This window comes from Paramacrobiotus metropolitanus, unplaced genomic scaffold, assembly GCF_019649055.1.
Source record: "Paramacrobiotus metropolitanus isolate TYO unplaced genomic scaffold, Prichtersi_v1.0 Parri_scaffold0000111, whole genome shotgun sequence".
In the NCBI taxonomy this organism is placed as follows: Eukaryota; Metazoa; Tardigrada; class Eutardigrada; order Parachela; family Macrobiotidae; genus Paramacrobiotus; species Paramacrobiotus metropolitanus.
In genome coordinates, this window is record NW_026570331.1 from 131,032 (window position 1) to 158,805 (window position 27,774).

Here is a 27,774-nt window from a genome sequence, read left to right on the forward strand (position 1 = left end):
CAGACAGCCAATTACCGTTGAATATTAGCACGGAAATATATCCGCCAATCCTGGAACGCGTCTTAAAACACGAGCTCATACCACTGCGACCGCTAAAATTCACATAAGTATTTATAATTTATCGCTTTTTGCTCGGTAACGGCTCGCTTTCGGTCTCGCAGACCGCCAACCCAAACCGCAGCTGACGCCGATCAACGGCGTTGTATGAATTTCTTGGTTTCAGTTTTCTGTTTTCAGACTGTTTTGGAGTGTTTTCCGTTTTCGGTTTTCCTTTGCTGTTTAAATTTTCGCCATAATGTAAAATGGAAATTGATGGCGTGATCGATGCTCCCGAAGAAAGCTGCTCGAGCGTGAAATTCTGTGCCTGCTGCAGTTATCGCGAAGTGTACAACACCCGTCAACTGTTCGATTTCCCCTCGGCTGACGATCCCCGACGGCAGCTGTGGATCGACGCATGCGGAGAAGGAGCGGACTTCTTCCCGCATCCCGATTCCCGGGTGTGTAGCAATCATTTTGTGGAATCTGATTTTGACCAGCCGTTCCGTCGCGCAGAAGACGGTTGGTGGGTGACGCAGCTGAAAACTACAGCCGTTCCAACGCGCAACGTGAAGACGAAAACCCCCGACGCTGCGTGCGGTAGCCGTGACGACAGCCAGCTGAAATCAATAGCCGTGCCAGCGCCCAACTTGCACACGGAATCCCCTGACGTTCCGTGCGGTAGCCCTGACGACAGCCAGCTGAAATCAACAGACGTTTCAACGCGCAACTTACAAAAGGAAAACCCGGACGCCGCGGGCGGTAGCCCTAACGACAACCAACTGAAGTACACTGTCGTACCAACGCGCAGCTTGAAGGCAAAAACCCCTGACGCTCCGTGCGGTAGCCCTAACGACAGCCAGCTAATGACATGGACGTTTAAGATTGACGCTACTCCGTCGTTCAGTAATGCCCCCAAGAAGCCAAGTCAGCCCACTCAGAAAAAGCGCAAAAAACGCGGTAGCCCCCGTTATACGGCAGTCAAAAAGAGAATGCCCAAGCCGAATCCCGATGGCGGGAATCATGTCGACAAAATTCCTGTAGCGCGGAAGCCGAAGCCGAAGAAGCGCAGTCGTCTCGTAGCGGCGATCGCCGTACCCACGCAACGTGGGACACGATCACGGCCGTCCGGGTGCGGTCGGCATGTCGCTACTCCACTTTTGAAAAGTCTTTTGCAACCCGACACGCCCAGACCAACCGGGGATGCGCTTCTGGTCAGCGGCGAAGGCGCGGCGAAAACGACCGTAACCATCACGGCTATGGAAGCGCATTTGATCCTGGAGAATGCCGAGTTGCGGCTGGCTAATAAGAACCTGCTGGAAAAAAATAAAAATTTGATGGAGAGAATTCAGACGCTGGAAACGCAGTTGATCGGGATTCCTCAGGAAGTCAAAGTACCGGAAATCGATGCGGGGGTCAACCTTATCGCCATTCTACAGTATGAGAACGATATCAGCGTCCTCAAGACGGAGAAGCAGGAGCTGGAGGCGAAGATCGGGAATTTGGAGGAGAAATTTCGATGGGCAAAGTGAGATGACGAACAAAAATTAAGAACTGTTAACCATAAAAATCAAGTGTTCACGTTATTCATTTTATTCTTATCAATAAAAAATAACCATAAAAAATCATAAAATCTTAACATTAAAAAATAACCATAAAAAATCATAAATCTTAACCATAAAAATCAAGTATTCACGTTGCTGTAAATACTGTAGTTCAATTTAATTTAACGTTTATTTTATATTTAATTTTTTTTAATTCCGACATGCCTTTGGGCAAAGCTATTTTTTTGCAGATAAAACAGAATCTGCGTCGCCCTTTACTTTTACTATAATGTTATTCTTAAAATTAAATGAAATAAAAATATAATAAGATTATTGTAATAAATAAAATAACGTTAAGTAATCTGCAGATATTCGCAGTTAGCTGGAATTTTTTAACCGTTTTTATGGGTTTATTGGGCATCCTTAATAATCGTGAGTCTGCAGGAAATGTTCATTACCTGTACAATTTACAGTAACTTGTTTAGCCTCTACAACGCACTTCTAATAATATCGTTCAAATTATCAACACTGAATTGATTTTCCCGTATGCGTAAGTCTGTTATCAATCATTATTATTTATTTTATTGACTTAAAACGCGGTTATTTTTTCGCTTCGAATTTGAAGCGACATTGACGCTTGACATCGTTTGACTGTGCAGATTTCAAGACTCTGACGACAAAGTGAACATGCTGACCGGTTTCAAAGCGGCGTCCCTACAGCAGCTGTACCAACTCTGCGGCGGCGACGACCCCGACTTCCTGTCCCGCATCGACTACGAAGACCCCCTCAACACCGCCATGACCGCCCGCACCGCTATGCAAACCTCCCGCATGACCCTCTCCGCCGCCGACCAGTTCTTCCTCACCGCCATCCGCCTGCACCTCAGCCTGTCCTTCGGCGTCCTGGGCCTGCTCTTTGGCGTCAACCCGTCCGTGGCGCACCGCTACTACCGCGCCTGGATCTACGTCATGCACCCCGACTGAGTGAGCGGCAGTGCGCGGCGGAGCTGTATGCGTCCCTCTTCCCGGGGCGGTCGTCGGGGCTCAACGGGATTGTGGAGATGCTGAAGACGGAGATTGACGACTGCTATGGAAGGAGGCAGCGGGAGGGGGTGGCCGCTCAGAGCGCGGTGCTGCAGCGGACCCGCGCTATCAAGTTTCCGCGCCGGAAGTGAATGCTGGTGTGGGCTGCGGAAGGACGTACAAGCCAGACTACAAATTGAGCATATTAAGGAACCGGTACAGCGAAAACAGCGTACTATCAGCGCCACTACACTACGGTTTGGCGTGCGCCGTGATTTTGTATTTTTCGCTGTTTCAGTTTATGCTCAGTTTGTAGTCTGGCTTGTAGCGGTGTTGTGCGTATTGGAGCGTTTTCTCTGCTGGTGCTGATTTTTGGGTTGATGGAACGTAGTTGTTTCATGTTTTGGTTACGGATCTCTTTCTAGTTTCTGGTGATATGTGGCTGATTTCGCCGTGTTGATTGATGGATAGGAGAGTTTGTGTGTGCAATACGCAAATGATTTTAACTCACTGGAATCTTTTTGTGACATTTTGTCGACTGTGCTCATGCAGGATGAAAATTACTGTAACATAATTGGCGAGTGGCAACGTGGAGCAGGATCTCCAGGGAATCACCTGTGGATAGCAGTACATCGAAGTTTTTCGCATTCCGGACATTTTCACAACAGTATACAATTACAGACAGACACCAGCAATGTTCCGCATAAGAAAACTTTGATAATTTTTTATTAATATTGTGCACAAGCTTGAATAAAAACACTAATTATCCCGTAACCAATTTCTGAGAAGGTCTTGTCATGCGGAACAGCGGGCAGAATACCGTGTTTCTGGTGTCCGGTACGCGAAACGATTTTCAGCACATGCGCCGAATACAAAAAACGTCGAAGGATACTCCATCATACTCGTATACACAGACAGAACAGCACGATTTGGAAACTGAAGGCGCCAAGTGAAAAACGACAGGCTTTTCTGTTGCTGACTCTGATTAAAATAAAAAAATGAAATTTTTATGAACTGTACAAGTATGAGTACGAGTACTACACATTGCCTACTACAGCAAAATGACGCATCGCTGACCTTGAATCATCAGTGTGAAATCCTGTTCGACTACGAATGTACGAGTACGCACATAATTCGATAAGCACACTCTGTTGTATCTTACGCACTATTTCGTGAATATTATGCATTTCCGGTAACAATTTTCGTTACAAAATTTCACTTCCGTCATAAGAAAACGGGATGACAGTGAGTTATACAGCAGCATCTATGAACAATAGCGGTGAAATAACATCGTACGTCCAAATTCACCGCCGTTGATGTCGAAAACACTTCCCACATCCCAGCCGGGTGGCTTTTGGTCCGAATGGTCTAGAAGCCACCCGGCATTATGATTGTCACTAAGCCCAAGTACCTGACTGAAATACATTTAATTAAATCTCTGAGTATCTGTATCTATTCAGTCATAATCTACTCAAATTGTTTCTTCGGCCTTGTCGCTATGGCGGCCGCCCAGCAGCAGTTCGTGTGGGACCTGCTGAAGCCGGCGCTGAACGCGGCGGAAGTGCAGGCGATCCTGGCCAACCGGGAGTCCAACCAGTACCCCAGCTACAACAGCATTCCGCAGACGGGATTCAGCTGTCAGAGCAAGAAACAGCCGGGTTTCTACGCCGACACGGAGGCGCAGTGCCAAGTCTTCCACCGCTGCGACATCAACGGCAACCAGACCAGCTATCTCTGCGTCAACAGCACCGTCTTCAACCAGGTCACCCTCATCTGCGACTACTTCTTTAACGTTGACTGCCAAAAGTAAGCTTGTCTAATTTGTATTATTTCAAAAATTCTCTCGGAATCGAATTTTTTAAAACATTTTTAAAGAACTTTGTGATCTAACAAATTTCTTTCCTTTATATATATGCAACATCCCCGCTAAGGCTTCTCCTCCGTTGCAGGTTCGCCTCGTACGAGAAGTTTGCCAACTCCCGTCTGTACACTGACCAGCCCCTCTTCGACACGCCTCCGGCGGACTACGTCCCACCCGGCGTCGGAGCCCCGCAGATTCTGGCTGCTCAACCCGCTGCTGATCGTGCCGCCCCATAGAATGCTGGAGGGAAGAAAGGAGTCATCACTGCCGCGGTGACTACCATCAAAGTCAAGAAACAGTAATGTTTCGCAAACTGAAACCATTACTGCTCAGCCTACTTGTAAAAAAAAGTTCGGGGGCCGGTTTCTAACCACCTCTCAGATTTTGTACTATATTCCTAAACGAAAACGGTACAGTGGTGTCTCTTCATCCGCTCTCTGTACTGTAGCAACAGAATGACCTTTCCCAATTAAAGCGTGAATACGGGAGCAATTTAATAAACAGAATACCACAACGGAATACAATCTGTATGGATCTTAACAGAGATCATATAATAATCTGTCAAACGTACAAATACAAGAATATAATAATATATGCATCAGACAAAATATTAAACAAATATTCACAATAATATCAACATTAATATTAACCAGATAATAAGGATAATAAGTTCAACTCAGCCCCTTCTAAATACCACCGTCGCCTCAGGAATCACGGTCAAAAAGGTCACAGTATTACGGAAACATTTTTAAATAATTCAGTGCAGAAATCAAACAAGTACACCACATTTTCACCGCAATCACCGCCGTTTAAATGCTTCGAAAATAACTCCACTCTCACGGACACACCCAGCCGCCGAAGCCCTTCTCCAGCTCGGCGGCCACCGCCAGACACAGGCGATCGTTGTAGTGGTTACTGACCACCTGCACGCCCAACGGCAGGCCCTCGGCGTCCAGTCCCAAGGGCACGTGGCAGCTGGGCAGACCCAGCGCGTTGAAGATGGCCGTGTAGGCGAAGTTGAACGGCATCGTCAGCGGTTGGTGGTGGTAGGGCGCCGTGCGGGGATGGGTGGGGTATAAAAAGACCCCGTCACTGCCCAGCATCTCCACGAACGCCGCCTCCAGTATCCCGCACATCTTGGCAAATCTACAAGAAAAATTACGGGGTTTATTTGAAGTTAATCATTTATTTGAATTTATGATTCAAGTTAAATTGTGATTAATTAGTTAATTCTTTAAATTTATGATTACTAAATTTATGATTCGTTTGTAAATTTATGATTTAATTTATGATTTTTTCAAATTTATGATGTACCCGCACATTTTCGCAGACCTACAAGAACAACTGCTGCGTCATTAATTTATGATTTAATTTAACACGCAAATAAAATTAAATAATCCCAACCAAGCAATGTAAATCGATAAATAAATAGGAAAATAGGAATAAAACATTTAACAATAAATTAAAACAACCTAAATAGTAAATGCAAATGCACTATTTTTTCGACAAAAAGGCGTAAAACATGGCAGGTGACAAAAAGATGAAAATCGTTTAACAAATGATGTGTAACAATATATTTAAACAATATTCAGCAAATTTGTATCTGAATCTCACTTTTTCTCGACGATGGTTCAATCAACCAACCTGACGCCGGATAACACGGTAAACCTTTACACTACGAAATCACCACAATTAAGCCTACCTCGGCATTCGTACACATGAACAAAATTAATAAACAATAACTAAAAAAATGGAAAATTAAAAAAAAGATTCTAATAGTCATAACACACCTATTCAGTTCTATAAAATATTCATAAAATGTACCGTGTCTGGCGCGTAACCATCCGGGCCGTAGCCATTTCGACCACCCCCAAGAGCACCGCCGGGAAGGTGTGCTGCGACTGTCCCAGGAGCCATTTGAGCAGCTCCAGCGGCGCATTGACCTCCCCCTCGCGGTTGGCCATGTCCTGGGCGAAGGAATGGCATTTCTCCTGCGACATCATGGACGACCAGATGTCCAGGGAGAAACGCAGAGGGCGCATGCTGCCGCTGATCTGCGGCGAGGAGACCAGCTCGGCGCCACACACGTCGGACAGATGGTGGACGGCGGAGAGCAGCGCGGTCTTGATGGACGGCTGCACCGGGGAGATCAGGGGGAAACCCCCGTCGTCCGAGGCGAAGTGGACGCGCAGACGGGAGATGTCCACGGGGCTGTCCAGGTTCAGTCGGTCGGCTTTTTCGCCGGCTAAAACCTGAGGATAATTTCTGATTTTACCTCAAACTAAACTGCATTCTCAGTCATTTCAATATTTAATTTAAACTTTTTATTTTTCATTTTAAATACAGTTTAGGTATATTTATTTTATGGTCTGGTGGCCGGTTAACCGTTAATGCCTGCTAATAATTTTGATTTAAAGCTTTTTCAATTTACGGTATTTTCTGGTTATTTGCTGCAGTTTAATTCAACTTATACACTTTATTGAACAGCTTTGTTCGAGATTCACTACGACGGAAAAACAACCTGATTCTCGATTTTAATTCAGTTTACGAGATTTTCTTGTTTTTTTATTTCACATACAATTAATTTCAGTTAGCGATTATTTTGTCAAAAATAAAAACAGCTAAATCTGCAACAAATTACAGCGAAAAATATTCGCGTAATTTCGTTAACTTTACGTGTTTGTAAAATAAAACAATCCGAAATTATTGGTCTTTCGTTTTGTATCTGCAGGGTTTCGTTCTAACTGATTTCAATTAAACGGATTTAGAAATAAATTTGTTACTAAAAATTCGTACAAATACACGAATTTTCACCTTCAACATGGGCACCAAATCTTCAGCGAAGCGGCACATAGGTCCGGTGGTTAAGAATTTACTGAGGTTGCCGGAGACATCCGGGAACTGTCCCCGATTGGGAACGATCCCGAAGGTGGGTTTGTGTCCGAAAATCCCGTTGAAAAACGCCGGCATCCGAATGCTGCCGCCGATATCCGAACCGATGCCGAAGGGCGACCCGGCCGCGGCCAGCAACGCCGCTTCCCCGCCGGATGACCCTCCGACGATGCGCTGCGTGTTGTAGGGATTCCGTGATTGACCGTAGATCTTATTGCTGGATTCCCACCACATACAGATTTCACTGATATTCGTCACAGCCAGTGGAATGGCGCCTACAAGGAGGAAGCAGCGGCATTACTTTGAAAAAATTTCAAGAAACAATAACCCATTCTGAAAAAGGAAACACATTCAGCCCCTGAAAACAAAAAGACGAAATAAAATTATTACCGGAAGCCAGAAAGAAATCTGCGTATCTAGAACACGACTCGGCAATGAAATTTCCCCAAAATAAACTAAAGTAAAACAATGTTGAAAAAGGCACACAATTCATAGTACTGCATTTAGGAAATGTTTTTAAAAAAACAGCTCACAAAATACAACTAATAAGATGCAAATTCAAAATAAGTACTCGTGCTTACAGATATCCGTGTCCCGTGGTAATAAATTATTTGTTCAACTTATTTTTTTATTAAATTTTATTAATCAATTGTTCAGAACTTCAGATAGCCTATTTCAGAAAAACGCACAACTGACCGACAGTCCAAGTAAAACAAAATTCAACTAAATTTAATTTCGATATTAGTAGGTAATTTACCAATCAGAAAATGAGCTCCAATTTGTATTGGTAGATAAAAGTTTAAAACCGTTTATTTGTAACTCAGTCAATTAATTTTTAGATTTAGTTGTCAATTACGTATTTTAATTTTTTACTGAATTTATAGCGGGAGCGCAAGTAGCATCAACAGAAAATTCTTCCCTACTCACCAGCTTGCCGCATCAGGCGCACCACATCCGCATCCTCCGTCGCCACGAACCCCTGCCGCAGATACAGTCCCGACGTGTTGGGCAGCCCCGTCACCCTGATACACTCCTTGGTCGTAAACGGCACCCCCAGGAAGGGCTGCCGCTCCACCCCATGCTCCGGCAGTCCACTAGCCAGCGCCTGATCCGCCAGCCGTGCTTCCCGTCGCGCCTCCTGGAAGCGCTCGGCCACCACCACATTCAGTACGGGATTCACCGCCTCAATGCGCTGGATGAAGAGATTCACCAGCTCCGCACTGGTGATGTCACCGGCGCGGATCTTCTGCGCTAGGAAGGTAGCGCTCTCCAGAAGCAGGGAGGAAGGAGGGGCTGGGAGGCGGCGACGGGGGTGGAAGAGCGTGTAGTAGACGCGGAAGAGCAGGGTGGAGAGATAATCGGTGAGGATGCGGTGGAGGAGGAGGGTGTAATAGATAATGCGTTTCAGCAGGCGGGAGAGGGAGGAGGGCGGGTGGCTGGTCCGGGATGGGGGCGGTGAGGGGGAGAAGTTGACTTTGCGATCCGATCGAACTGAGTCCATGTTGTACAGGGAGAGTTGCAGTCCACAGTGATCAAGTAGGTTCCAAGGCAAACTACTGCGTCGTGCAAGTTATGGTATTACTGCGCACAATTTGGGGTTGATCATTAAATGATTAAAAACCACTTTCCACCAAGACGTCTAGCTTCGAGCAAAGTCCAAACTCCATGAAAATCCGAGAATGTCCAAACTTGATAAAGTTCTAAACTTGATAAATAAATGAAGAGCTGGATTATGGCACACACTACTGTGACTATAGTATACAGTGACTATAGTTTTTACCTGTATAGTCACTATACAGGTAAAAACCCAAGCGGTGAAAACGACTGCGCGTAGCGGATGCACGCTGTATCGGCTGTGCTCGTGGTACCCGCCCCCTTCTGGCATTGGCACGGCATTCGCCGATTCATGTTTCAACACGACTGCCAACAAAAACCAAAAAAATCGCAGCGATGTTTTTGACTCGACAAAATACGCGTTCTTTCCACTCTTCAGTCAGTTTTAAATGCTTATTCTTTTTCATACTAGTAGTTGCTGGCAGCTAGCTGCGTGGCTTGTATTTCGTTCCAATTTTTGGCGTCTGGATCCATTGGTATTGAAATGCTCTGTGTTAACGCCGGATAAACGCATGGTGCACCGTGTCAATGATGGAAGCATCGCTGGAAAACAGCCTCCTGCACATCTTCGCCACCGTCTCCGACGCGCGCTCCCGCGTCAACGCCGTCAACACCCTCATCAAATCCAACCCCTCCCTGTCCGCTGCCACCCTAACCAACCCCCTGGTGGCCGAGCATCTCCTGGATCTGCTGATTAAATGCCGCAACAAACACCCCACCGTCATCGACATCCTGCACCACGTCCTGGACCGTCTGGGTTCCCCGGTGTTTACCACGAACCTGGGCGCGGCGGTGTCCGCGCACTGGCCGCAATATGACGCCAGGGTCCGCCTGCATCTGCTGCGCATGTTGACGGGGTGTGCGACCGGGAGGACCGTGTTGCGCGCTGAAAAGTGTCGCGTTGCCCAGGAGTTTGTGGATGGCGACCTGTTGCGCTGTCTGGAGGAATGGCGGATGAGCGCCGCGTCGGATCCGCGTGAGACAAGGGCGAAAACAGTTGGACGTGCGGAGTTTATTGTGGAAAGTCTGGAGGTGGTCGAGAGCATCGTCCGAATGGCGCAACGGGAAGAATGCCGTGAGCTGTAAGAGAATTCTGACTTCATGAGTTTGTAGCTGATTTCTTTTTAATTTTTTTAAAAATTTAGTGTTGTACTTGTTTTCGGCTTTTAGTCAATTTGACTATTGGATTTTTTTGAACCTTTTGTATTTTTTTTCGAGGGTTTGCGAGAGTGATTAATTTTCGAATGTATATGTCATGGCAGAATTCTAGGTAGAGAGATGATTTCGTAGTGTAATGAATATGCTATCTATGGCCAAGTCGCTCTTTGTTTGAGTATAACTGTCTGATAGTGAAATTTAACAATTACGAGTATATAGAAACCACTAAAAATTTGTTCATGAATTTTTTCCTTAGTTTAACGACTTTAACCAATGTTTTCAGTTTGATATTTTGCACTTTAATTTTAATTCCTAATTTAATGTTGTCTTTGAGTTGCGTGCGAGTGTTTCTGTTTTCTTGCTAGGTAGTTATCTGAGTTGATAACTTGGTACTCTATATCTTGCGTAATTAACATAGGTAATTAATGTAATTGCTCCATAATTTTTTGTCCCGCCTGAGATTGGGGTCTGCGTTGCATTCCATGAATGTGCGGAACTGTTAAATTTATTTTATACAAATTTTTATTTTATTTCGTATTTTCAGTTATTTTTTGAAATTTATTTGTTTTATTGTTATTATTATTATTATTACATCAAGAGCAGCTAAATTCTAAATTCAGTTCATATTACATTCATTTGCTAAATTCAGTTCATATTACAGAATAATTTCCGCAGAAATCCTCAGCCGTCTCCATATTTTCATCACCAGTCTTCTCCCGCACACCGATCTGTCTCAGCCCAGTCTTATCATCGCGTTGGGCCGCACCGCGTTCTGCTTGGCGGAACATTTCCACACAACCTCCGATTTACAGAGCGCCAGTCTGGACGCATTAAATAAAAACAATATTCCATGGGGATCCGTTGGATTCCTGATGGCCTGGATCGATACAATGTCCGCTGAAGAATTAACGCAAAATTATCAGCGTGTTTTATTCCCGTTTAATAACTCCCTTCCGAATCAAACGGAAGCCCCGCTTTCCATACCGGTAGTTATTTCTTTCGTCAAAAGACTGAAAAATCTCGATATGACGCCGGAATTATCGGAAATGGTGGGGAAATTGTGGAGCACCGTCTTCCGGTCGCCTCACCAATCAAAAATCGTCGAAATTATCCGGCATTTAATTCCTTTGTGGACTAATATACCGGAAGCTGTTCGAAAAAATGTTTTCAGTAATTTATGCACTTTGTCGTGGAAATCGTTGTATAAATTAAAATGCTACGTTTTGCTCAATCTCGACCGTGCCGCGTTCTCCAAACAAGTCAGATTGCGTCCAGTCGATTTGTTGGAAATGATCCCGGATAAATATTTCAAAATCCCGTTATCGGATTTGCTCGTACAGATCGCCAATGCGGAAGATATAGCCGATATTTTGGTGAAAACGACGGATCACAATGCGTTTTTAATGCGGGATGTTTTGCCGGGATTGGCCAGGAAGGAGAAGAATTTTATCCCGGATTTGTTACGGATGTTGAAGGAGAAACGATGTGTCGTGGGATACGGGCCGGTGTTTTATGCCATCCGGGTTGCGAAGATCCAGGTGGATGCTGGGATGGTGCTGCGGGAGTATATTTGCGGGAATGTGGATTTGGCGGTGTTTGCGGATGATACGTTGCGGGTGGAAGCGTTTGCATTCTTCTGCGAACACGCCGATCCGGTTAGATTTTTCGCAAGTGAGTGAACGAAATTTTTTTGGCGTTTCGCTGTTTATATGCGTATTTTTGGATTTTTTTGGTTTTTAGTTTTAGTTTTTTATTATTTCTTGGTGTCCTAATGCTACATAAGAAAGACGAGTTTTGTAGTGACGTGGATGGATGCATTACGAAAAAGAATATGCGTCAGGCGAGCTTGGTCTAGCATCGAACCGTACACTCATAATTCGAAAGACATCATTTCTTTATTTTCTTTTTTTACCGTTTTTTCGATTTTTTAAATTTGATACTTCGCTGTTAATTTTCGTTAATTATTGGTGGAATGTTTGAATTGATACAGTTTTTGTAAATTTTTTCCCATTAATGTTTAGGCTTAGTTATTTGTTTACTGTATTTTGGAATTTTTAAATTTTCTACGATGGGCGTTTGAATTTTTGCAGGATTTGTTCATTTTATTTCCACAAATGTCGATCACCAGTTTTCTCGGTTTCGCGAGCCGTTTCTCCGATCAGCACTGCAGTTCCTGCGCCGCACCGCGACGGTACTATCCCAGAATAAAGCCAAATCTCCCGGAAACGACCACAGATATTTTGCCGAAAAATACGATGAATTTCTATCGGATTTACTGATATTTGACTGCTCGCCAACTTCATCTTATGCAAGGTGAGAACACAATATGTGTGCGATCCCCTGCCTGCCATTGCTCTACGATATCACGGTATAGACCCTGTTACGTACGGCAGGTAGTGTGAAAATTTTCCCTTTAGTTCACAGCCAGCGAGATACCAGCGACGAATTTCACATAAAAAATGGGCGCTGATAAACAATTAAATCGACAAAGTACTAATATAAATAATATTCAAAACTGCTGTAACCCGGGGCATCTAATTTAATTTGCACAGGCGAAGCAGCGCCCTGCAACTCGCAAAAGCGATCCTGTCTTCCTCATACGAACTTGCTCTTCTCACTCCCGGCTTCACATCCACCGTGCGCCATTCCCTCCTCCAGCAGCTCTTCTGGGAATCCTTCCCCGACAACCAGCTCCTCATCGTCGGCATCCTCTCCCTCCTCCCTTCATCCCCATTTCCTCCCGGGGAATTCTCCCGGGAAAATCTATCCCAGATCGCCGATCAACAAGCCGACAGTTGTGGCTCCAATGCGGCGCGCCTCAGCGCCCACCTCGACGCGCTGCTCCACGCGGGACGTCCGGCGCCGGAGATGGTGGAGGAGTTGCTGGGGAAACTGGAGAAAAATGTGGAGAGGGCGGGAGAGAAGGGCGTGCAGTGGACGGCGCGGTATGCGCCGCTGTACGGGCAGATTGCGCGGTTACGCAGTGCGATGGAGCGGTGGACCGGCGGAAAGGTCACGGGGGAATGGGTGGAGAGGGCCGTGGGGGCGTGTTGGACGGTGTCGCGGCTGGTCAACGAGGTGTTTGCCGATCATACGCAGGATTTATCCATGGATCGCAGTGTCCTGGTTGAAGGTACATCCGTTTAGTTTCGTTTTACATCGTTTTTCGATTTGTTTTCTATTATGGAAAGATGTTAGGGAGTGGTTGTTTCGTAGTCCAGTGGTGCTGTTGTAGGCTCCATCCGTCTTGTTGCGCTGAACTACTGCGATAAAAAAAAACAGATTATACTCGTACATTTACTGTAATGATTGATTCCTTTTTTTGGTATAATCTTTGCTGTACTATTCCCCTAATTTATCTTTTGTAAACTATTATAATTTTACCTTAAGTTTCATCCAGAAAAAAAAGTAAGTGTGCTGTAAATAAGTGCTGTAAAAATTAATGTATGAAGTGTTTGCCGATCATACGCGGGATTTATTTCTGGATTGCAGATGTCCTTGTTGTACAGATAGGTACATACTTATGTTTACATAGGCTTCTATCCCTCCTTTTTCTTTGTTTTCTTATTGTTTTTATTCATGCCTTATTATTCTGTTTACTTTTTTTAATATTTTTTTGCTAGTTTTTGCTAGTTTTTTTATTTATTCATCTGTTTCTGTTTATTTTTTGTTGTTTATTTTTAGTTATTTTCGGTCTGCTTATTGCACGTACCTACTAATTGCTGCCTAATAATGAAGATCGTAATGATTTAGATCAAATGTTCTCTGTAGTTCGGCCGCCTGTTTCCGCAGCATGTTAAATTTGTAATGTAATCTTTCTTTTTTGGGTGTTAGATTGTTTTTGTATTCGCTCATCAACAAATACAGATAAAGTAGAAAAAGAAATAATGGAGATGTGCCATTGTATGTAATGCATTATTGTAAGTACTAGTAAATATATTTGTATTGGTTTCGTAGTGCAAGGGTGTTACCTGGGGACTCTGTTGCGATTCGAAATGAACCCCCATAGAACAGCAGTTGTCGATTTACTGTACAAATCGTTCTTTCTGCGTAAATCTTTTTTCGTAGTAATTCTCATAAGATTTTCAATATCTGTAATCTGTTTTATGTGTATGTCATTGTTTATTTACGAATAGCGTCATCCAAAACTTGTATGAGCTGAAATGATAGAAATTATGAGAGCTGAATTTTGTTTGTTACCGTACTTTCCCCTGCTTCGATGTAATCCAGCATTTGTACAGTAGGAAAAGTACTTTCGGCTCGCAGATTTAGTCTATAATTATCTGATTTCTGGCTGTTAAAAATCATTGCAGATGATGCGGCTCCGACGGCGCAGATGCTGTACGTCTGCTGCTGGCGCTGCATCCGCGAAGTGTCCCTCCTTCTAACCGAACTCCTGACTGGTCGCCTCGTTCCATCCGCTGCGATTTCCCGCATTCAGGACGTGTTTTTATGGAACATCAGCCAACTGTTCATGACCCGCCACACCGGGACGTTCGAGACGCTGGCGGAGCAGATCCACAAATTGTCTGTCCTTCTCGTGGAAAAACACGGGGAGGCCGGAAAAGCGGTGGTCGTGTCCAGTCTGGATGATATCGTGGAGGAAGTGACCGGGGCGTGGTCGTCACCGCTCCAACCGGAAAATACGCGCCGCAGCGCCGGTGTACCGCGGTTGTGGTGTATTTTGTACAGGTGAAAATGCTCGCATGGACATACACGTTAAAATCAGATTACTTTAGAAATTGCACCGAAATTTTACAATTAAATATTAAGCCAAATCACTTTTAGACTCCTAACTGGTTTAAATATAAATTGCTTATGCTCTTATTTCTCAATATGAACAAGGCGAGCTTCCCTCAACAAAATTGCTCAGATGAAGAATTTGTTGCTTTACGTGGTTTCGCATTTCTGTCAATGAAGACTTAATTGCGCGTTACATAAATTTTAAATATTGTTTTTCTCTACTGGCAAATGCAGGGAAAACTAATCAACGAAATATCGTAGAGAAATTTCCCATCCGAAAACACTACCAAATGCCGTGTTGCGACTAAATAACCGATGACTGAAAATTATCATGAGTAAAAAAATGTTTTTAAAAATGTGATCACTTTTTACGCAAATCTGATTCTGACATTTTTATATGAGACAGGCTCATCAAGTTGTGATAGGCTTTTGAGAACTTCGGCATGAGTGCCTTGACACTACGAAACTGCTACTGCAGTGACTATTTATATCTTGAAGTGATTACGTGAAACATTTTAATTTGTGTACATCCGCGCAAGCATTTACATATCTGTAATGCCTTTTGCTGAGCAAAAATAATGGGCTACTGGACTATTTGGTTACTGGACTATTTGGTTCTCCGAAATGTTTGAACGCGAAACGATCGGCTTTCGTGACATTAAATGTTTGGTTTCTGGAATATATAGTAGTCCGGAAATGCTGTTATACCGAAAATAAGGAACGTTTTGTAATTAATTGTAATAAACCAATAACTCTTTTGTTACTTTGATAGATTTTTTTTTTTAAATATAATAAATTGAAAATAAAATAAAATAATAATTTTTGATAGTTTAATAAATTTTGATGTTTTTCTTTAAATTTTCGAAAGAAATATTCTGCTTGCAATAGAAGAAATTTCGAAAGAAATATTCTGCTTGCAATAGAAGTAATGTTCATTTGGATCTGCCGGTTTCCAAATAAAATTCGTTTTTATAGTCCACTACGACGAACAGAAGTCGGTGAAGAAAGTTTCAACACCAGCACCGACGTCTTGTTTTCCATTAACGGGAACACAACTTCCGCCGACGACAGCACCCGCGTCCGCTCCATCAACATCCTGGAGGCGGTGTTCCGCGAAAACGCGTTAAACGAATTAAGCGATGCCTACATCGGACGCGGCTTCATCGTGGCCTGTGACGCCATGACCTCCGCCGTCTGGTCCATCCGCAACGCCGCCGCCTGCCTCTTCACCGGTCTGATGCAGCGGGTCTTCGGACCCGGCGTGAAGAAACCGGCGGAGGAGCTGCAGTTCCGGGAAGCCTGTTTACCAGCGGAGGAATTCTTTGGTGATTATCCGGAGGTGTTTGATTATGCGCTGGAGGTGCTGGACGCGGGGACCGGAGTTTTCCCGGTGTTGCTGATCTTGGCGAAGTTGTACGGGAGTGCGGAGGATTCGGAGTATGTGCAGCGGTTGCTGGAGCCGTTGTGGAAGGAGGTCCAGGCGAAGGAGTGGCGGGTGCGGGAGATGGCGGCGCGTGCCATGGTCGGGTTGTTTGGTGAAGTGTTGTGGGAGAAATTGTTGGCGTTTGTGGAAATGATGAGAAGCGAAGATTCCGGGGAATCTGCTGGGTAAGGTTAATATCACTCTTTCAACGTTTTGTATTTTCCTGAAATTTACTTAAAAATGCACCACCTTGTAACGACTTGAATGGAAAATACCTACTGAAATGAGCTTACGTTAAAGTTATTTCCTGTGAGGAAAAGAAGAAAATAATCAGAATTTGAAAGCAGTCTGCCGGTAAATTTAGGTGCAACTGGAAATAACCAAGGCTGTCTAAAATATTTTTTGGTTACTGACTGATGATTCTAACTTTCCAAATTAAAAATAAACTTAATTAAGTTAGCTAAAAATAAACAAATGAAATAAATAAACCTTGGGTTGTTAAAAAAATTATCGTACATTAAACAAATCGTTTCAAAATTGAGTGAAACGAAAACAAGTGAAAGCTCTCTGAAATGCAGTTGAAAGAGTAAAAAGAAGTATCTGATGTTTGAAAACTTTTTAAAATAATTACAGTGTCGACAATGTCAGATACGTTGATATTTGATAAACGTCAGATAGAATAGTATTTGTATTTTTTCAAATTGAGTTTCTTTTTTGGTTTCTTTCAATTCGAATTACGTCAGTATCGGTTTCAGAAATTGTTCAAAGTGTTTTCCGTAGTGATAAGGAAAATATGCGGCATGGAGTGCTCCTGGTTTTGAAGGAATTACTGGCGTCCGGTCATCTGCTGGAAGGAAAACGCACCACTTCGTTCACGACACTATTAGCCCCGATGTATCGTCTGGATGCGGGAGCGCTTCCAACACGATCATTATTACTAGAAGTATCACGAGAATTTGTGCGGAAATACCGAGGACGCACGGACGAGTTCCTGGAAGAATATCTCGACTGGCTGCAAGCATTATCCCGTTCGGAGACGGGCCATCATCCCGGCATTTCCGTGTACGTTGAGGCGTATTTCGACCTGCCGCCCCGGGGTGTCACCGTGCGTTTCGCCAACGAGCACACCTATTTCTGCAACGAGGTCGCCGAATTTATTGAGAAATCCTGCATTGTGCCGTCGCGCTCCAGAGAATACGATTTACGAGCGGTTTTATGGAATAAATCCGCCGATAAAGATGGCATAGTGCAGTGGCTTCGATTTCTACGGAAATCCGAAGAAAAAGGTCCGGTTTATATTGCGCATCTGGTTAATTTGGTTGTGCCGTTGCTGGATTATCATTTTGAAAAATCACTGGTGTACGTCCGCTTGTCGGAAGCGGTGCTGGAAGGGATGGAAGGAAACGGCAGTGCGGATGTTTTTTCGGCCGGGTTGCAGGCTGTGGCACACCTTCAACGGGATATGGATTTGGGGGGAAAATATTGGGAGCGTTTTATAGATTGTGTGGAGAAGGTGGTGGATGGTGGGAATTCGGAGACGCGGTTGACGTGCGCCGGGATGTTGCCGTGTTTGACGGAGAAAGTTGGGATTGGGTTGGTTGGGCGGTATTGGATTATGGTGCTGAAACTGCTGCGTGATGACGTTATGAAGGTGCTTTCCTTTTTTCCCTGTATTTTTTACCGTTTATTCGACGGCGGAAAGTTTTTGTTTGGTTAAATAAAATAGATAATTTATTAAAATATAATATAAAAATTCGGTTGGACTTAATTGCGTATTTTTTTAAAACATACATATATGGCATGTATGACTTAATTTTGTTGGCTGGTAGTTCCAACCAGCATAGTTTGATAGAAAACTTAGCAATAAAATAAAATAAGCACTAAAAATATGTACCAACTTGGTGCGTTTTTTTATTGCTTCGATCGGGTATTCTGTTTTCTAGCTGGTTCGGTTAAAAATAATTTTAAAAAATTCATCTTGGGTTAAATTTCTCCGTAATGTTTCCAGTACTGTACTGTAATTGTGATGATTGATTTTTTCTGGATAAGTTTTATCTTGTGGTTTGGTTAGGCACTTAAAACATTAAAATATTTGCTGAAAATTTGGTTCAACCTTAATTTCGCCGTAATTTGTACATTAATTTATTTAACTTATTTTTTTGTTGCGATCAGTTCAGTTTTATGGCTGTTTTGGTTAGATGATTTTGTAAAGGTTCCCTGTAGGCTCATTGTCAACTGTATTATCGGATGTTTTGCATTGAATTTTGTTGTGTACATATTTCATATATTATTTGTTTCGACCAGTGTTATAACTGGTTGATGGAACGTAGTGCTGTGGAACGTAGTGCAGTGGAACTGGGAGTAGGAAAGTTTCTTCTTTGGCAGTTGCCAGTCCCTCTAAGAAAAAACTTGCGACGCCTGTAATACTAATATTTAATTAAACTATGATATAGGTTTAAAGTTTTACACTGCTAAACAATAGTAATACCGTTTTTCTATTTTTCCAGATTCGGACAACGATGGCGAACCAGCTGACGACTTTCGGACTGACACCGCACCCGTGTATACCTAACCACGCCGTACAACTCGTCATTGACCATCTCGTGGACTGTTCCGTGGAGAAAAACCAACTTCCCATCATGATCGCCATGCTGACGTCGGAATACATCAATGACGACGACCGAATCGTCCAGAGCGTCGACACCGATACGACCATCTTCGAGAACTGCGACCGGCACGAGTATCACGAGAATCTGCGCGTATTCCGTCTGCTGCATCAGTCCGTCGTGCGCGTCTCACAGAATATCATGTTCATCCCGTCTGATGCGAAGGAAAGCGGTGTCTTGAAGTGGATGGATGCGGTGCGGTTGGAGATTGACGATTGTTTGAAGTATTTGAGGGAAGGGTCGTTTTTGACGGATTTCATCGTGTATAATCGACTGGTCTTCCGGTTGTATTGCTCATTGTTGGTAAAAGATTGTTTACAGCGCAGTGGTGTGGTGTTCGATGGTTGGCCGGATTTGCCGAATAGTGATAGGGAAGTTTTTGCTTCTGATTTACTACTCAGCCACATTTCTGACTGGAAGTGATAATTTGTTGTTCATCAGAGTAAGCACCGACTGTTACCGTACTGTGATGTTTTACGCCAATATTAAAGTCTCCGACGTGACAATTCATTAATATCACCTTTACGGGAGGTACCTAATTTTACTGCATCAAACGTACATAATACAGTACTTACCTGATATTTGGCACCGTATAAATTACCGCCATTGGTAGCTCGCAGCAGTTTACTATGCGGAATTTCCCAATCCATTGGTACTTTATCGTTTATTCGAATTTATTCTGCACCTATATTTTCGGTTAGTAAGTACCTATACTTGGATAATGGATAGATGACCGCTTGGGAACAACGGCTGTTGTAGACTTTTTGGCTTCCTAATAAGACTGTTATTTCGCCTGTTAAAGTCAAAATATAAATTATAAACTTGTAGTACTTGAAGTATTTATATTTGTTAATTATTCAGGCTTTTTATTTTAAATTTATAATGACATTTTCATAACTGCGTTGATTGGGCATCACAACCGGCGTTACAAATATTTGAGCATTTGTCTACGACCATACCACGTAGAAAACTCCCGTTCGATCTCGGAAGATAACCTACGTCGGGCCCGGTTAGTACTTGGATGGGTGACCGCTTGGGAACACCGGGTGTTGTAGACTTTTTGCTTTTTAATTAGACAGCTTTTTGGACTGTTAATTGTACCTACTATAACTATATTTATTTTATTTCTATTTTGTTGATCGTTCAGACAACGTATTTATTTAAAATGGCTCTTTAGTAATACAATGTTTGGTCATGATTCGGCATCACAACCGGCGCTATAAATCTCTAAGCATTCGTCTACGACCATTCCACGTAGAAAACTCCCGTATTATCCCGTTCGATCTCGGAAGATAACCTACGTCGGGCCCGGTTAGTACTTGGATGGGTGACCGCTTGGGAATAAAAAAGCTGATAAATGTTCTGATGAACCAAATACTGACGAATGAAAGTCAGAAAACGTAAAGTGATGAACTAATTAATGTGCGATTCATACTCGTACTGTACATTGATGCGACTTCAAAGTGTGCTGGCGCCGCCGCCGAACTGGTTTGCCGGGAGAAGATTGGAAAATACAAGTCGCTTACTGATCGCTGCAATTTTGTCCCCTTTGCATGTGAGACTTTTGGCACTTGGTGCGAGACCGGCATTGTTACGTTAAAGGAGATTGGAAAGCAGGACGGGCGAGAGCCGCTCTACTTGTTTTTTGTTTCAGCGTTTAGGTTTGGAAAGGCCCACGCTCAAGCTCTGACTCTGACTCTGACCGCTCAAGCTCTGACTCTGACCGCTCAAACTCTGACTCTGACCGCTCAAAGTCCGACTCTGACTGTACAAACCTAAGAAAAACCTAAGAAACCCAAGAGACCTAAGGAAAACCTAAGAAACCTAAGAAACCTAAAAAACCTAAGAAACCTAAGAAACCTAAGAAACCTAAGAATCCTAAGAAACCTAAGAAACCTAAGAAAACCTAGGAGAACCCCTAAGAAAAACCCTAAGAAACCTAAGAAACCGTCAGAATCAGGGTCAGACTTTTAGTAGTCAGAGTCAGACTTTGAGCGGTCAGAGTCAGACTTTGAGTAGTCAGAATCAGAGTCAGAGTCAGAGTTTGAGTCTGGGCCGTTTGGAAATAATGCGTGGGAATGCCATGAGTGTGTTATGTACGGTCCCTTCTCGTGCCAACTGGGACAAATTTTTCATTTGAATGTAGTTCTGTGAGCGATGCTCGTCTCCGTACATATTGCAAATAAAGTATAACTAATTAAACTCAGATACAAATTAAATTTCTTAAATAGAAAGAGCAATACTGCAATAGAATACTTTTTGAAAACCGGAAGCAGTGAAAACGACGCCGCGTAGCGGATGCGCTCTGGTAATGCTGCGCTTGTGGCATCCGCCCTTTTCCGGCGTTGGCACAGCATTCGCCGATTCCTGTTGTCGCACGACTGCACACAAAAACCAAAAAAATCGCAGATACGATCTTGTGAATCTTGCCACAACTTTCTTCGCTTTTGACTTGTGCACATCATTTTTTTGCATTCGTTTTCACACAGCCATTTGCGACTGGATACTTGTAATATTTTCCAGTTTATGGCGTTCGGATACATTTGATTCAGCTGACTTGGCGTGATACCACCAGGTAGACGTGTGCTGCGGTTACGAATTATGGAGTCAACAGACTCAACGCTGGACAGCAGCCTCCTCACTCCTGCACATCTTCGCCATCTTCCCCGGTGTTCATCACGCGCCTGGGCGCTGCTGTGTCCGAGCACTGGCCGCAATGTGACGCCAGGGTCCGGCTGCATCTGTTGCGCATGTTGACGAGGTGTGCGACCGGGAGGAACGTGCTGCGCGATGAAAAGTATCGCGTTGCCGAAGAGTTTGTGGATGGCGACCTGTTGCGCTGTCTGGAGGAATGGCGGATAAGCGCCGCCTCGGATCCGCGTAAGACAATGGCGAAAACCGTTCGACGTGCGGAGTTTATTGTGGAAAGTTTGGAGATGGTTGAGAGCATCATCCGAGCGGAGCAACGGGAAGAATGCCGTCAACTGTAAGAGATATACTTGCATGGTGATGTAGCATGCATTTATATTCTTTAAAAAATTTTCGAATTTAGTGATGCATATAGATCGTCCGGCTTTGCAGTTTTTGGTCAATATGGGTTTTCGTATTTCAATGTATTTTCTGTGCTTTTCTTTCCGATTTTCGAGGGTGATTTAAGTTCACGATTTTCATTTATGGCTTGCTAACAGAACGATGAGATTCGTAGTGTAGTGGATTTACTGTACTGTCTTATTGTAATCGTTCTGTAAATGAGTATGAAAAACTGGAAATTTACGTATTTGACAAATTTGAGAGTTTTTTAAAGCACAAAAAAAGTTTCCGCATTTTTCCTTGTTTTACACGTTAACCGGCTTGAATTAATTTTTTGAATTTGACGCTTAAGACTTTGGTTGAATTCCTTAATGAATAATTCGCCGTTGAGTTGCGTGCGTGTATCTTTTTTCTTGTTAGTCGTATAAGTCGGCTTAATTGATACATATACGTAACTGCCGTAATTGCTTCAGTAATTTTTCTCTCCCTAAAATTAAGATCTGCGAATGCTACTGTTCCCTGTCAGATCTGCGATGCATTCCACGAATTCTCCAAGTTGCTAAGTTTTTTTCATATATACATATTTTTATTCTACTTCATATTTTTTTGTGATTTATTTATCTCCTCAATTCGTTGCATATTGCAGAATAATGTCCAAAGAAATCCTCAGTCGTCTCCATAATTATTTTCATCAATAATCTTTGCCAGCACACCGATCTCTCTCAACTCAGCCTGACCATCGCGTTGGTTCGGGCCGCGTTCTGTCTGGCGGAATCTTTTCCCACGATCTCCGCTTTACAGAACACCAGTCTGGACGCATTAAATAAAAACAGTATTCCATGCATGGGGATCAGTTGGATTCTTGATAGCCTGGATCGATACGATGCCCGCCGAAGAATTAACGCAGAATTATCAGCGCATTTTATCCCCATTTGTTAACTGCCTTCCGAATCAAACGCAAGCCCCGCTTTCCACACATGTGATTTTATCGTTTGTGAAACGACTGAATGATCTCGAAATGATGCCGGAATTATCGGAAATGGTCGGGAAAATGTGGAGCGCCGTCTTCCGCTCGACTCACGAATCAAAAATTGTTGATTTTATTCGGCATTTGGTCCCAGTGTGTACCGGAACCTACCGGAAGCTGTTGGAAATGATATTTCCAATAATTTATGCAGTTTATCATGGAAATCTGTGTACAAATTGAAATGCTACGTTCTGCTCAGTCTTGATCGTTCAGCTTTCTTCAAAGAAGCCCGGTTACATCCGATTTATATATTAAAAATGATCCCGGATAAATATTTCAAAATCCCGTTATCGGATTTGCTCGTACAGATCGCCAATGCCGAAGATATAGCCGATATTTTGGTGAAAACCACGGATTACAATGCGTTTTTAATGCGGGATGTTTTGCCGTGATTGGCCAAGAAGGAGAAGAGTTTTATCCCGGATTTGTTACGGATGTTGAAGGAGATCAAAGGATGTGGCGTCGGATACGGGCCGGTGTTTTATACCATCCGCGTGGGGAAGATCCCGGTGGATGCTGGAATGATGCTGCGGGAGTATATTTGCGGGAATGTGGATTTGGCGGTGTTTGCCGATGATATGGTGCGGGTGGAAGGCTTTGCGTTCTTCTGCGAATACGCCGATCCGGTTACATATTCCACCAGTGAGTGCAGGGAAATTTTTCTGACGTTTGGCGGTGTATGCGTATTTTTGGATTTTTTTTTAATTTCAGTTTTTTATTATTTTTGGTTGTGCTAATGCTGTATAACGAAAGACGAGTTTTGTAGTGATGCGGATGGATGCATTACGAAAAAGCATATGCGTCAAGCGAGTATGATGTAGCATCGAACCATACAAAGACATCGATCGTTTCTTTATTTTTCTTTTTTATACCGACTTTTATCGGTTTTTTTTCAGTTTCGTTTATTTTTGATTTTCCGCCATTAATTATTGTTGGGATACGAATTTTTATCGTTCGCCAACTTCATCTTATGCAAGGTGAGAAGTGGACAGTATTTGATGAATTTTTGTTTGTCATCGCTCTACGATGTCACGTTAATACCATTATTATATAAGGACCACTACGTTGGCTCGGTTTAATGCGTGAAATTCTGTCTTCCTGATTTTATATGTTGATTCACCGCCAGCCAGTTAACAACCAACTCACACAACAAGAAAACGGCTCTGATAAAATAGAAAATAAAACTTAGAGAAAAAATTACCAATAAAAAGATTATTTAAAAATCCAAATAAAAGATTAAAAAATCCTTACTGAGAGGAGGTAGTAGGTACTAATAGAAAATATTGTTAAAACTACTAAAAAAATTGTATTAAAAATACTAATAAGGATATACCTACTACTCTAGAAAAAATACTAATAAAAGATGAAAAAACTATGAAAAAAAAGGAAACGTTGAATTTTGATGGCTATAGACGAAGCAGCGCCCTACAACTGACGAAAGCCATCCTGTCGTCATCATACAAACCCACTCTTCTAACTTCACCCTTCACATCCACCGTCCGGCATTCCCTCCTCCAGCAACTGTTCTGGGAATCTTTCCCCGACAACCAACTCCTCATCGTCGACATCCTCTCCCTCCTCCCCTCATCCCCCTTTCCTTCCGGGGAGTTCTCCCGGGAAAATCTATCCCAGATCGCCGATCAACAAGCCGACAGTTGTGGCTCCAACGCGGCGCGCCTCAGCGCCCACCTGGACGCGCTGCTCCACGCGGGACGCCCGGCGCCGGGGATGGTGGAGGAGTTGTTGCGGAAATTGGAGAAAAATGTGGAGAGGGCGACGGAGAAGGGCGTGCAGTGGACGGCGCGGTATGCGCCGTTGTACGGGCAGATTGCGCGGTTGCGCAGCGCCATGGAGCGGTGGACGGGTGCAAAGGTCACGGGGGAATGGGTGGAGAGGGCCGTGGGGGCGTGTTGGACGGTGTCGAGGCTGGTCAACGAGGTGTTCGCCGATCATACGCAGGATTTATCCATGGATCGCAGTGTCTTGATTGAAGGTACATCCGTTGGTTTGTTTTTATTTCGTTTTTCGATCTGTTTTCTACTATGAAAGGATGCTAGCTAGGGATGGATGTATAAAGGAAGGTTGTGGTTGTTTTCTGGTCCGGTGGTTCTTTGGTAGACTCCATTTATCCCGTATGCGGAACTACTGCGATAAGAACAACAGATTATACATTTACTGTAATGATAACTTTTTTTTATATAATCATTGCTGTACCATTTACCTAATCTGCCTTTTTCGAATTTTACTTACTTTACCTTAAGTTACCTTATTTGAAATATTAAGTGGTAAAAATCAGTGAATGAATGAGATGTTTGGCGATCATATGCGGGATGTATCCATGGATCACAGTCTTTGTTGAAGGTATGTTTAGGTTCTGATCTCTTTGTTTTGACTTAGTTGTCTTATAACATTTTTTTATTTTTATTGTTCTTATTTATATTTACTTGTTATTCTGTTTATTTATTTAATATCTGTTTTCTAATTTTTTATTTGTTCTTCTGTTACTATTTATTTTCTAATATTTCTTCTAGGTTTCTTTTAGTTATTTTCAGTTTGCTTTTTTACCTACTGATTGGTGTGTTGGAAGCGACGGTCAACTTGGAACCAGGAATGGAGATGTGTCAGCGTAAATGCATAATTGTAAATACACAAGATATTAACTGTGATGGTTTCGTAGTGCAGGGGTTTTACTGTGTGGACTATGTCGCGTTCATCATGGAGCTATGTCCAACAGAAATAAAAAAAAATTGCAAGATTTCTGTGCAAAAATATTTTTTCGCAGTATTTTTTCGCAGCATTTACCGTAGACAATTTGCTGTTGTGGAATATCAATATTTCTCATGAGATTTTAAATAAAATGTTTTTATGTCATCTATGTGCGGATAGTCCTGGCTGTGAGTTGCCACCTAGAAACTGAATTTGTACTGTATAAATGTCATACAATTATGTTATAGGAATGGGTTTTGCCTGTGATTTTTTCTCACTTCGATGCCCACGCATTTGTTTATATCAAAATATATTTGTCGGTTCGCAGATATGTATAAGCGCGCAAAATTATTTTACTTTATATCTAGTTTGCAGCTATAAAAAAAATTGTTTGCAGATGATGCGGCTCCGACGGCGCAGATGCTGTACGTCTGCTGTTGGCGCTGTATCCGCGAAGTATCTCTCTTTCTAACCGAACTCCTGACCGGGCGACTCGTCCCGTCCGCCTCCCTCTCCCGCATCCAGGAAGTGTTTTTATGGAGCATCAGCCAACTGTTTATGACCCGTCACACCGGGACGTTCGAGACGCTGGCGGAGCAGATCCACAAATTGTCAGTTCTTCTCGTGGAGAAACACGGGGAAGCCGGGAAAGCGGTGGTCGTGTCCAGTCTGGGTGATATCGTGGAGGAAGTCACCGGGGCGTGGTCGTCACCGCTCCAACCGGAAAATACGCGCCGCAGCGCCGGTGTACCGCGGTTGTGGTGTATTTTGTACAGGTGAAAATGCTGGCATGCCCATACACGTTAAAATCAGATTATTTTGCAAATTACGCTGAAATTTGAAAAAATTAAATCAAATTAGTTTAGATTTTTAATTGATTTAGATATTAATTCATTTAATTGCGCGCTACATGAATTTATATTATATTTTTTTCTAGCGGATGATGCAGGAAAATTTAACCAACGAAAAATGGTAGAGACAATTCCCATCTGGAATCTCTTTCTTTCGAATGCCAATTTGAGACTGAACAACTGATGATTGAAAGTTATCAAGTTAAAAAATGCTTAAAAATGTATAAATTTTTCGCGCACATCTTCGTCTAACATTTTTACTGCCTAGGGTCAGCTAGCTGCGACTTACTGCGGATTTAGCAGCGGGCTTGGTTGCCTTTACACTACGAAACTTCTACTGCATTCGATTTTTGTGTCTCTAAGTGATTTAGTGAATTAAATAAACTGCACTATTGCAAGAAGAGTAATCGTTTCAAAAATGCGAAGAAAAAAATTTTAATTTAATAAAATATTATGATTTTAATTTCGATTTAGTACTTTTTTTGAAAGTTAAAGTTCGTTAAGGTAATAAAAGAGTTATTGCTACACCCTGGTCACGCCAAGTTGGCGGCATGACATTTTATTTTTCTGCCGAATCGTGTTGCGCATGGATATCCATTATTTTTACAGTTTCCAGTGCAGTATTTTCTTGCGCATTTGCTGAGTATAAATTTACTCGAATTTTTGTTGCCATCAGTTGTTCAGCTTTATGGCTGCTGTGATTATATGATTTTGCAGAGGTTTCGTTTAGGCAAGTTGTCAACTGCATTATCAGAATTTTTACATCGAATTTTTTAGTGTACATATTTTTGTTTCGATCGGTATTATAACTGGTTAATGAAACGTAGTGTGATGGAACGTAGTGAAGTGGAACTGGAAGACGTAAAATGTCGTCATCGCCGGTTGCCAATCCCGCTAAGAAAAAGTTTGCGCCGGCCTACAATGAATACTCTTATACAAAGTATAATTAAAACATTTTTTCCCAGATTCGGACAACTATGGCGAGCCGGCTGACCGCATTCGGACTGACATCACATCCTTGCACACCCAGCCACGCCCTACAAGTCGTCATTGACCATTTGGGGGACCTTTCCACAGAGAAAAACCAACTTCCCATCATGATCGCCATGCTGACGTCCGAATACATCAATGACGACGACCGGATCGTCCAGAGCGTCGACACCGATACGACCATCTTCGAGAACTGCGACCGGCACGAGT

The 27,774-nt window shown here is 43.1% G+C and overlaps 5 protein-coding genes and 1 pseudogene across 6 annotated transcripts; 5 read left to right on the top strand and 1 right to left on the bottom strand.

Annotated features, from left to right (window-relative positions):
• Positions 1–235: 235 nt before the first annotated feature.
• Positions 236–3,161, top strand: LOC129597906 (uncharacterized). The gene is made up of 2 exons (XM_055495607.1): positions 236–1,564; positions 2,240–3,161. The coding sequence occupies exons 1-2, from the start codon at positions 303–305 to the stop codon at positions 2,562–2,564; spliced, it is 1,587 nt and encodes a 528-aa protein (XP_055351582.1). The 5' UTR covers positions 236–302; the 3' UTR covers positions 2,565–3,161.
• Positions 3,162–4,101: 940 nt separating this feature from the next.
• LOC129597916 (U-scoloptoxin(01)-Er1a-like) lies at positions 4,102–4,700 on the top strand. The gene is made up of 2 exons (XM_055495621.1): positions 4,102–4,409; positions 4,553–4,700. Exons 1-2 carry the CDS (start codon positions 4,102–4,104, stop codon positions 4,698–4,700), a joined length of 456 nt encoding a protein of 151 aa, XP_055351596.1.
• Positions 4,701–4,945: 245 nt separating this feature from the next.
• On the bottom strand, positions 4,946–9,102 carry LOC129597899 (fatty-acid amide hydrolase 2-like). Its single transcript, XM_055495600.1, has 4 exons — positions 8,284–9,102; positions 7,279–7,631; positions 6,289–6,716; positions 4,946–5,610 (listed from the first exon to the last, which is right to left on the bottom strand). The coding sequence occupies exons 1-4, from the start codon at positions 8,855–8,857 to the stop codon at positions 5,301–5,303; spliced, it is 1,665 nt and encodes a 554-aa protein (XP_055351575.1). The 5' UTR covers positions 8,858–9,102; the 3' UTR covers positions 4,946–5,300.
• A 207-nt stretch (positions 9,103–9,309) lies between these two features.
• LOC129597889 (uncharacterized) lies at positions 9,310–19,453 on the top strand. The gene is made up of 8 exons (XM_055495590.1): positions 9,310–10,052; positions 10,790–11,799; positions 12,219–12,441; positions 12,681–13,261; positions 14,442–14,820; positions 15,847–16,479; positions 17,075–17,945; positions 18,802–19,453. The coding sequence occupies exons 1-8, from the start codon at positions 9,499–9,501 to the stop codon at positions 19,381–19,383; spliced, it is 4,833 nt and encodes a 1,610-aa protein (XP_055351565.1). The 5' UTR covers positions 9,310–9,498; the 3' UTR covers positions 19,384–19,453.
• A 452-nt stretch (positions 19,454–19,905) lies between these two features.
• Positions 19,906–20,018, top strand: LOC129597931 (5S ribosomal RNA; annotated as a pseudogene).
• Positions 20,019–22,942: 2,924 nt separating this feature from the next.
• On the top strand, positions 22,943–27,664 carry LOC129597909 (thyroid adenoma-associated protein homolog). Of its 2 annotated transcripts, none has more exons than XM_055495613.1 (4): positions 22,943–23,659; positions 24,430–25,010; positions 26,121–26,499; positions 27,540–27,664. In XM_055495613.1, exons 2-4 carry the CDS (start codon positions 24,746–24,748, stop codon positions 27,565–27,567), a joined length of 672 nt encoding a protein of 223 aa, XP_055351588.1. In that variant the 5' UTR covers positions 22,943–23,659; positions 24,430–24,745; the 3' UTR covers positions 27,568–27,664. The 2 variants fall into 2 exon arrangements, with proteins under 2 accessions (XP_055351588.1, XP_055351589.1); XM_055495614.1 differs by lacking the exon at positions 22,943–23,659 and adding an exon at positions 23,857–23,994.
• Positions 27,665–27,774: the final 110 nt, after the last annotated feature.